Source organism: Engystomops pustulosus, chromosome 5, assembly GCF_040894005.1.
Source record: "Engystomops pustulosus chromosome 5, aEngPut4.maternal, whole genome shotgun sequence".
NCBI lineage: Eukaryota > Metazoa > Chordata > Amphibia > Anura > Leptodactylidae > Engystomops > Engystomops pustulosus.
In genome coordinates this window covers 153920985-153932161 of record NC_092415.1, presented here as the reverse complement: position 1 = coordinate 153932161, position 11177 = coordinate 153920985, and the positions used below count along the sequence as shown (strand labels likewise).

The following is an 11177-nucleotide window of genomic DNA, read 5'->3' as shown; positions in this document are numbered from 1 at the left end:
AGAGTGTGGCCTATATCAGATCAGACAGCCAGACGAGACAATAAGAGGAAGCAGATGAAGACATGACAGTACCCCCAATTACAAGGGGTCACCAGACCCCGGGGGTCAGCTCCAGGTTTCATTGAACCCTTGGGCAACAGAGCCTCAGTGGGCCCTTTTGCAGTAAACTCATGTAGCGGCATGGATTCATTTTATACAGCCTCCTCGCCCCCATGGATTAATTATATCCACCCCCGTGGATTAATAATATGCAGCCCCTCCCCCCCCCCCCCCCATGGATTATATGCAGCCGCCTTTCCCTCATAGATTAATTATATACAGCCCAGGCTCCCCTCACCACCCATAGATTAATTATATGCAGCCCCTTTCCTCACATGGATTATATGCAGACCTCCCTCACAGCCAATGCTTTATATGCAGCCCACTCCTCACCCCCCATGCATTATACACTCACCGGCCACTTTATTAGGTACACCATGCTAGTAACGGGTTGGACCCCCTTTTGCCTTCAGAACTGCCTCAATTCTTCGTGGCATAGATTCAACAGAAAACTGGAACACATCAGTTAGTAAATGTGCCCCAATATTCTCTGGAATCCTATTTACATAAAGTATGTGATTGATAAACACATACTAAGGTAAGCATCTTAGCACTGGGAAGCTTCTTTAGAGGAATTAGGTGACACAATTTAGAAAACCTATAACATACTATCGAGATAACAGTTTTTCCCTGGGAATAAGGCAAATCAGTTATAAAATCCATAGATATATTAGTCCAGGGTTTTTTGGGAAGAGGGAGAGGATGAAAGAGTCCCTACAGATAATGACAAGGTACCCTATATCTATCACATACCTCACATGCAGCAACTGGTCATCAAGGCACCATTATGGCCAGCAGTAGGACCTAAACAGCAGATACTTAGTTCCAGCAATACCCTGGTGACCGTCCAGAACAGAGCAATGTATCTCTTGAAAGACACAGAGTCAGAAATAAGGGGGACAGTTTCCCAAAAGCTACATTATCAGGGGAGAATCTTGGGCATTAGCAATGGCGTTGTCTAAATAATGGACAATGACAGAGGTGACAAAACGAGGGACGGGGTCTTTTTTGTTAGTCTCAGGGACAGCCTTAGTGTTCTTAGACCCAGGACAATATTTAATGATGAAGTCAAAACTAGTGAAAAAGAAAGCGCAGCAAGAGTTCAGGTTACTGACCACAGTACCTTTTTGTGGTCAGTTATTACGGTAATTTGGTGGTAATGTGGAGTCTGGCCCCCAAAGAAGTGTCTCCACTCCTTAAAAGCCAACTTTATGGCCAGAAGTTCATGATTACCTAGATCATAATTGAGCTCAGTTGACAACTTCCTTGAGAAGAAGGCTACTGGATTAGTAAGGGATTCAGGACCATTAGACAAAATGGCCCCCACCCCAAACTCAGAAGCGTCAACCTCCACAATAAAAGGTCAACTCAGAATCAAGATAGAAGCATTCATGGGACTTTTTTTAGATGCATAAATGCTAACTCCGCCCCTTGAGTCCAATGGGTTTCATCAGCACCATTCCTAGTGAGATCTGTCTGGAGCTACAATTATAAAATATACAGTTCTGACTTACATACAAATTCATCTTAAGTACAAAACCAAGGAACCTATCTTGTACGTAACCCGGGTACCCGGAGGTGTAAAGGAATCCCATCTATCACTACTATGGAGGAACGACTCAGGTGAACACTTTTACATCGGCATTGAAACACTAGATGGGCTCCACCCAGCTTCCCTAAGTATGCCATGTAATGTCTAAGCACCTGCCAGATCTACCTGTTCAGCGAGGTTACACCATGTCTCCAGGGAAGCACAGTGTGAGCCAATCAAGATGGGTTTTAACAAATTTTTTTTTCCTCACTTTATATTTTCTTGTTTTGGGCCAAATAAAGGCAGAGAAAAAGCTGAAGTTTGCTGTTATGGTGAGTATAAAGATTACATGGTTATAGTCATTCATTTATCTGTAAGATCTAGAGAATTCCAGATGTAGCACAATAAGGAATAAACGATTTTACATTTTGAGGCTGCCTTCTTTGTACAATCAATAAATGTGCTAATATAAAATAGTAGGTTAGTCTGCAGCCCCATGTAAAACTATAGATATCACAGTTATTTATCTGTATGTAGTCATTTGGTCGGTTCGTATCATATTTGTATTCTTCATATTCTTCTCATATTTTTCGTTGTGTTCAGCATTAGGCAGACATTACACAATTAGACAAATTGTTATTTTAGGCGAATTATTTTATGTGATTTTTATGTGATCATTTTTTATTCATTATTTTTTTTGAGTCTATAATGAAGTTTTCCCACAAAAACATATACATATGTGACATATACATTCTTGTGATAACTAGGAGTCTCAGCAGCAGTGAAATTTGTAGAAAATCCCGTAACACACCATAGTGTTGAAATAAATTCTAATAACCCTATCAAGCACCTCTATTGCATTGCATACCATCGCTCTATTACAATTTAGCCACCATCAAGGGACATGCAGTTTTAGATGTCAGTACCACTGGCTACACACTCTGCTGGGTATCTATATATGACTGGCTGAAGGGCAGGTTGCTGAAACGGATGGATCATGTACTTTTACTTTACCTATTAAAAGTACATAGACTTCAAGGTGATCAACTCCTTAACCCCTTAAGGACGCAGGGTATTTTCGCTCATTTCTCACTCCGTGTACAGAGCTGTGTGAGGGCTTATTTAGTGTATAAAAAGTTTTACTTTCCCGAGATGTTATTTATTATTCCCTGGTGTGTACTGGGAATGTACTACCAAATTTATACAGGTTCTATTGCATTTTAATACATTTTCAAAAATTGAACAAATGTGTACAAAAAAGGAAAAAAATGTTTTGCCATCTTCTGACGCTAATAACTTTTTCATACTTTGAAGTACAGAGCTGTGTGAGGGATCATTTTTTGTGAAATGAGCTGACGTTTTCATTGCTACCATTTTGTGGACTGTGGGACATTTTGATCACTTTTCATTACATTTTTTTATGTCATGTAAAAAGGTGTAAAAGTCGCATTTCGGACACCGCCAGCCGTAACCGTTTTTATATTTTGATAGATTAGGCATTTTGGGACGCGGCGAAACCTAATGTCTCTGTGATTTTTACTGTTTATTGTGTTTTATATCAGTTCTAGGGAAAGGGGGGTGATTTGAACTTTTTTAAACTTTTTTTTTTCTTTTTTTTTCACAATTTTTTAGACCATCTAGGGTACATTAACACCTACAGCTCCGTACACTGAAGTGTGAAAAAGTTATTAGCGCCAGACATGGCAAAATTAAGGATTTTTACTTTGGACAGAAGGTTTAACTTTTGTAAATTTATGAAAACATTATAAAACCTATACAAATTTGGTATTCCCATAATCTTATTGACCCAAAGAATGAAGTAGACATGTCATTTGTTTTCGCATATTGAAAGCCATAGAATCTAAGCCCACAAGAATATGGCGCAAATGCGTTTTGTCACCATTTTCACTTTATTTGGAATATTTTGCTGTTTCCCAGTACACAGAATGGAATATTAAATACAATCAATACAATACGAAGTGAAATATGTTACGCAGAAAACAAGCACTCATACAGCTCATTACATGAAAAAAATTGAAACGCAGAAACAAAAAAGGGCCTCGGCGGGAATGGGTTAAATGTGGGCCTGTGTGTTTTCCATTTTGGAATAATAGTCCTGGATTCTGCCTCTCATTAGTCTTAGTGGAAAGAGAAGAATTTGAAGCATAGTGATTTAAAATTAAGGACAGTGATGATGTCCATCCATATCTTGCAACTGATTCCAAACCCTGTACAGTAGAAATTGAGGGAAGTGGAAATGTGCAGATCATCCTAATATAATCATTGGATTTTTCCTGTGTGAACAAACGCTATTTATAAAGCTTAATGCGGTATTCCCACAAAGACAAGTTTTTTTTACATATATACTCAGGATAACAAAATATCACTTTTTCTAGTTCAGTGTTATTAACAAAAAAATAGCATTTCACAAATATAATTCCAAGAATTTTCCCTCCTTCTTTCAACTGTATTGGTGGCCTCAGGGGACCTATACAATTAAAAGATGTGGAAGAACAGGTAGCAATAAGTTACTGCTTAAAAATTAATATTGGCACTTAAAAATGGTAAATGTGGATTTTGGTTGTAGTTTGGCCACTCAGTGGGGCAGATTTACTTACCCGGCCCATTCGCGATCCAGCGGCGCGTTCTCTGCGGTGGATTTGGGTCTTCCGGCGATTCACTAAGGCAGTTCCTCCGACGTCCACCAGATGTCACTGCTGCGCTGAAGAGCATCGGAACGCACTGGAGTACACCGAGCCGGGCTGAGTGAAGGTAAGCGTGTGCCGAGGACACTTTTTTTTAAAAATGCGGCGGTTTTTCCGAATCCGTCAGGTTTTCGTTCTGCCACGCCCCCCGATGCCGGCGCCGATGCGCCACAATCCGATCGCATGCGCCAAAAACCCGGGGCAATTCAGGGAAAATCGGGTAACACGTCGGGAAAACGCGAATCGGGACCCTTAGTAAATGACCCCCAGTGTCTAAAAGGTTTGCCATCACTGGCCTAGGGAGTGATAGGATATAAAACAGCAACAACACTGAGTAAAATTATAAATTAAAGGGTAAAAATGATCTCTATTGTGTTAATAGCACTAAGGGATTGAAATCTACCTTGAAAGCTTCCCCTGCCTTGCTCTGAAAATGCCTAAGTCTGCACTCTCCTTGCTGTTTCCTCCATGCATATTTACAGCTAAAACTTTCCCTGTAATTAGTAGACTATTTATTCTTTATTTATTTAGACATACATAGAAAGCCAACATTGTCCCTTCATACACTAGTGATCTGCAAGGAGAGTCGGACAAATAGAGTCAATAGAGGTCACTGTGTGCCACAGTTAAAGGGAAACTTCAAATTTACTAGAAAATATCATAGTATATCTGAAGTCTTCCTCTGACTGTGAGACAAAGTAACCTCTGATGACTTCACTGTCCAGCTCTCTTCTCATCCGGCAGATTGCTAGTATGTGACTGGATGATGTCGGTGAGAGTCTAAGTAAAAATAAATACTTTACTAAGTGCAAGGAAAGATTTAGCTTTAAATATACAGTACATGTAGGCAGCAGCAGGGAGAGTGCAGACATTATACATAGACTGTACCAGTGAGCCGTCTGCATGCTGCACAGCGAGCCCTACAGGACTCTACAGCATAATTTTAAAAGTTGATTTTAGAAGGAAGATGGCCTTGGAAAACAAATATAAGGAGATTCCCACAGTAACATAGTCTGAGTCTATGATTAAGAGCCCTTGGTTTAATCATGCTTGATTTTGATGTTAAGATTTACTACATATGTAATACTTCATTAAACTACGGAAAACTGCAACCAACAGCAATGTAAACTGAAAAAAAACAACAAAGCATAAGATCATACACTAAGGGCAGCACAAGACCTATGCATCCTACCAGATAAAACACACACCTGGATGCTATATAATATAGAGCTTTTATAAGTTACAAAACTGAGACACACAAATTAAATCAAAGGAGGTTCTAAAAAACTTAACCCATAAAGAAATGTACCAATATGCTAATTCCACAGTGCAAAATAATGTAATTTGACAGTATCTAAATTAATACGGACTGATAATGTAACAGTGGATGCTCCTCCAAAGTGCATTTTGATGTTTGCCTTTGACCCTCAGATGAAGGCAATAACCAAACATATACCTATATATATATATATATATATATATATATATATATATATATATATACATATATATATGTGTGTGTGTGTGGCACGTACTTTTATATATGTTTTATTTATATAATTATTATTATTTAAATAGGGTTTCATATTATTTCACAGGTATTTCGGCATGGTGATAGAAGTCCGACTTATACATATCCTAAGGACAAATATCAAGAAGACTCTTGGCCTGATGGGTTTGGACAACTCACTGAGGTTAACAAAAATGCATAATATAATTAACATTATTTCATTTAAAAATGAAATGAAAACATTTTCTATGCCTTATTTACTTTTGTCAACAGTGTCATAAATATGCAAGTGAATTTTGATGTAAACCATAAAACAAATGAGGGGAGATGTATGCTAGTTTTTTGACATATAAGCCTTTTTTAGAAATAGTCACAATTCCTGGTGTGCTAGGAATTGTGACTATTTCTTTACTTACAACACCTCCATGCTAAGTGGGCTATAGCTAGAGTGCAGGAGTAGCAGGGTAAGGCCCTTTCCACATCCCTCACACCCACTTGGCAGGGAGGTGGCTTAAGGGGAGGCATAGTCGCAATTCCTGGCTGTGTACTATTTCTCGACTTACGCCACCTCCACGCCAAGAAGGCACGAGGGACATCAAACGGGCCTTCTCCAGCCAGTCCTTTACACTATAAGGAGCTATAGCCTGTGTCATTACTGTTAAAGGAACTTGGCAGTAAAAAAAATTGAAAAACTGTCTGAAGCAGGCATCCTCTTAAATCTTCTTTCATTTGCAAGAAATAATATTGCTTTGTAAAGGGGCTCCATTCTGAGTTTGTGTTACTTATGCAGCAATTTAGTGCCACAGCTTCCCATGGCAAATAAGTTAGTTGTTTAGGTGCTGGGAGGGGGAAAAACATTTTAAATGCTTCCTGCAATTATTTATAGATTTTTATTATACATTGAAAGGCAGTTTAAACAAAAATTAAATCCACTAGGCCACATTGTATTGTATGGGAAAGGTCATAGATAGAGATGAGCGAGCACTAAAATGCTCGGGTACTCGTTATTCGAGACGAACTTTTCCCGATGCTCGAGTGCTCGTCTCGAATAACGAGCCCCATTGAAGTCAATGGGAGACTCGAGCATTTTTCAAGGGGACCAAGGCTCTGCACAGGGAAGCTTGGCCAAACACCTGGGAACCTCAGAAAAGGATGGAAACACCACGGAAATGGACAGGAAACAGCAGGGGCAGCATGCATGGATGCCTCTGAGGCTGCTTAATCGCACCATTATGCCAAAACTATGGGCAACAGCATGGCCATGACAGAGTGACAGAATGAAGCTAGATAGCATGTAAAACATCCAATAATTGACCCTGACACTATAGGGGATGGCATGCAGAGGCAGCGGCAGCAGCGGCAGGCTAGAGAGTGGCATGGCGACATACTCTAAATGGACTCAGGCTTCAAACCAATGGGTGGCAGAGAAGAACCAAAGGAGGTGAGCAAGAAGCGCTCAAATAATATCGGTACATGATAAAAGTTTGCCAGTATATTTTGTGGATTACACAGCAGGGTGGCGACAAAGTTAACATGGAAGCCATGAAAACAACCCAAAATTCTGCCTGACACAGCTCGTTTGATAAGGGGACCATGTATGGAGGCAGTGAACTAGTAGTAGATTAAAGGTGCTGCAGTTAAAACTATGTTAGTTGGATCTTGGCATGGAGCTGGCGCTCCGCTGCCAGGCGAGCTTTCGCCAATCCAAGCCCCTGTCTCTAAGCTACTCCCCAAACAGCACTTCTAAGAACCTATTGTATAAGATCAAGTGTAGTAGCGTTCTTATAAGTTTGGGATATGGCGGGTGAGGGGAATGTAAACAGATGCACAAGAAGCGCATGATGCGCATGGAGCTGGCGCTCCGCTGCCAGGTGAGCTTTCGCCAATCCAAGCCCCTGTCTCTAGGCTACTCCCCAAACAGCACTTCTAAGAACCTTTTGTATAAGATCAAGTGTAGTAGCGTTCTTATAAGTTTAGGATATGCCGGGTGAGGGGAATGTAAACAGATGCGCAAGAAGCGCTGAAATAATATTGGTAAATGATAAAAGTTTGCCAGTATATTTTGTGGATTACACAGCAGGGTGGCGACAAAGTTAACAACTTTGATGTGGAATCCATGAAAACAACCCAAATTTCTGCCTGACACACCTCGTTTGGAGGTAGCAATGGAGACAACGTGTGGAGGCTGCTATGGAGACAATTTAATTTGGATAGTGCCTGTATGTGGCAGTCCAAAAAAGTTTTCAAACCAGAGGAGCAGGTAGGTGGCCCTCCAGAAAAATGAAATAGATTGAGTGCCTGTATGTGGCAGTCCAAAAAAGTTTTCAAACCAGAGGAGCGGGTAGGTGGCCCTCCAGAAAAATGAAATAGATTGAGTGCCTGTATGTGGCAGTCCAAAAAAGTTTTCAAACCAGAGGAGCAGGTAGGTGGCCCTCCAGTAAAATGGAATAGATTGAGTGCCTGTATGTGGCAGTCCAAAAAAGTTTTCAAACCAGAGGAGCGGGTAGGTGGCCCTCCAGAAAAATTGAATAGATTGAGTGCCTGTATGTGGCAGTCCAAAAAACTTTTCAAACCAGAGGAGCAGGTAGGTGGCCCTCCAGTAAAATGGAATAGATTGAGTGCCTGTATGTGGCAGTCCAAAAAAGTTTTCAAACCAGAGGAGCAGGTAGGTGGCCCTCCAGTAAAATGAAATAGATTGAGTGCCTGTATGTGGCAGTCCAAAAAAGTTTTCAAACCAGAGGAGCGGGTAGGTGGCCCTCCAGAAAAATTGAATAGATTGAGTGCCTGTATGTGGCAGTCCAAAAAAGTTTTCAAACCAGAGGAGCAGGTAGGTGGCCCTCCAGTAAAATGGAATAGATTGAGTGCCTGTATGTGGCAGTCCAAAAAAGTTTTCAAACCAGAGGAGCAGGTAGGTGGCCCTCCAGTAAAATGGAATAGATTGAGTGCCTGTATGTGGCAGTCCAAAAAAGTTTTCAAACCAGAGGAGCGGGTAGGTGGCCCTCCAGAAAAATTGAATAGATTGAGTGCCTGTATGTGGCACTCCCAAAAATTGTTTAAAACAGAGGACCGGGTAGGTGGCCCTCCAGAAAAATTGAATAGATTGAGTGCCTGTATGTGGCACTCCCAAAAATTTTTTAAAACAGAGGACCGGGTAGGTGGCCCTCCAGAAAAATTAAATGCATAAAGTACTATAGCTAGAGCCAGTGGGCCCTGTCAAAAAATAGCCAGTTTCCTCTGCTTTACTGTACAAAGAGGAGGAGAAGGAGGAAAATGAGGAGGAGGAGGAGTGGATAAATTATTCAGGTTGAGCTTCCTTCACCTGGTGGAGATTGGAAATTATGAGAAATCCATGCTTTATTCACCTTAATAAGCGTCAGCCTGTCAGCGCTGTCAGTCGACAGGCGTGTACGCTTATCGGTGATGATGCCACCAGCTGCACTGAAAACCCGCTCGGACAAGACGCTAGCGGCAGGGCAGGCAAGAACCTCCAAGGCGTACAGCGGAAGTTCGTGCCACATGTCCAGCTTTGAAACCCAGTAGTTGTAGGGAGCTGTGTGATCATTTAGGATGATGGTATGGTCAGCTACGTACTCCCTCACCATCTTTCTGTAAAGATCAGCCCTACTCTGCCGAGACTGGGGACAGGTGACAGTGTCTTGCTGGGGTGACATAAAGCTGGCAAAAGCCTTGTAAAGCGTACCCTTGCCAGTGCTGGACAAGCTGCCTGCTCGCCTACTCTCCCTCGCTACTTGTCCCGCAGAACTACGCACTCTGCCGCTAGCGCTGTCAGAAGGGAAATACTGTTTCAGCTTGTGAACCAGTGTGCATTCTCACACTCCTTTCCTCTCCAGGGATGAGAGTGGAAAGATTTTGCTTGTACCGTGGGTCCAGGAGAGTGAACACCCAGTAATCGGTGCTGGAATAAATTCTTTGAACGCGAGGGTCACGGGATAGGCAGCCTAGCATGAAATCTGCCATATGCGCCAGAGTACCAACGCGTAAGAATTCACTCCCCTCACTGGCCTGACTGTCCATTTCCTCCTCCTCCAACTCCTCCAACTCCTCTTCTTCTGCCCATACACGCTGAACAGTGAAGGACTCAACAATGGTCCCCTCTTGTGTCTCGCCAACATTCTCCTCCTCTTCCTCCTCATCCTCCTCCACCTCCACCTCCTCCGATATGCGCTGAGAAACAGACCTAAGGGTGCTTTGGCTATCAACAAGGGAATCTTCTTCCCCAGTCTCTTGTGACGAGCGCAAAGCTTCCGACTTCATGCTGATCAGAGAGTTTTTCAACAGGCCAAGCAGCGGGATGGTGAGGCTGATGATGGCGGCATCGCCACTGACCATCTGTGTTGACTCCTCAAAGCTACTCAGCACCTGACAGATATCAGACATCCACGTCCACTCCTCATTGTAGACTTGAGGAAGCTGACTGACCTGACTACCAGTTCTGGTGGAAGTTGACATCTGGCAGTCTACAATGGCTCGGCGCTGCTGGTAAACTCTGGATAACATGGTCAGTGTTGAATTCCACCTCGTGGGCACGTCGCACAACAGTCGGTGAGCGGGCAGCTGGAGGCGGCGCTGCGCTGCCCTGAGAGTGGCAGCATCTGTGCTGGACTTCCTGAAATGCGCACAGATGCGGCGCAATTTCGTGAGCAAATCAGACAGATTGGGGTATGTCTTGAGGAAACGCTGAACTATCAGATTTAACACATGGGCCAGGCATGGCACATGTGTCAGTCTGCCGAGTTGCAGAGCCGCCACCAGGTTACGGCCGTTGTCACACACGACCATGCCTGGCTTCAGGTTCAGCGGTGCCAGCCACAGATCAGTCTGCGCCGTGATGCCCTGTAATAGCTCTTGGGCGGTGTGCCTTTTATCGCCTAGGCTCAGCAGTTTGAGCACCGCCTGCTGTCGCTTAGCGACGGCACTGCTGCTGTGCCTAGAGCTACCGACTGATGGCGCCATGCCCACGGATGGTAATTCGGAGGAGGAGGAGGTGGAGGAGGGGTGGGAGGAGGAGGAGGCATAGTAGGCCTGAAACACCTGGACCGAGGTAGGCCCCGCAATCCTCGGCGTCGGCAGTATATGACCAGCCGCAGGGTCAGACTCGGTCCCAGCCTCCACCAAGTTAACCCAATGTGCCGTCAGCGATATATAGTGGCCCTGCCCGGCAGCACTCGTCCACGTGTCCGTGGTCAGGTGGACCTTGTCAGAAACGGCGTTGGTCAGGGCACGGATGATGTTGTCTGACACGTGCTGGTGCAGGGCTGGGACGGCACATCGGGAAAAGTAGTGGCGGCTGGGGACCGAATACCGAGGGGCG

The 11177-nt window shown here is 43.4% G+C and overlaps 1 protein-coding gene across 1 annotated transcript in view; it reads left to right on the top strand.

Annotated features, from left to right (window-relative positions):
• The first annotated feature begins 568 nt into the window (after nt 1-568).
• Nucleotides 569-11177, top strand: part of LOC140133370 (prostatic acid phosphatase-like) — a 44312-nt gene continuing 33703 nt past the window's right edge. The window contains exons 1-2 of the mRNA XM_072153477.1: nt 569-1962; nt 5934-6029. Of these exons, the coding sequence (XP_072009578.1) occupies nt 1792-1962; nt 5934-6029 (267 nt within the window). The 5' untranslated portion in view covers nt 569-1791. The remainder of the gene's footprint in view (nt 1963-5933; nt 6030-11177) is intronic.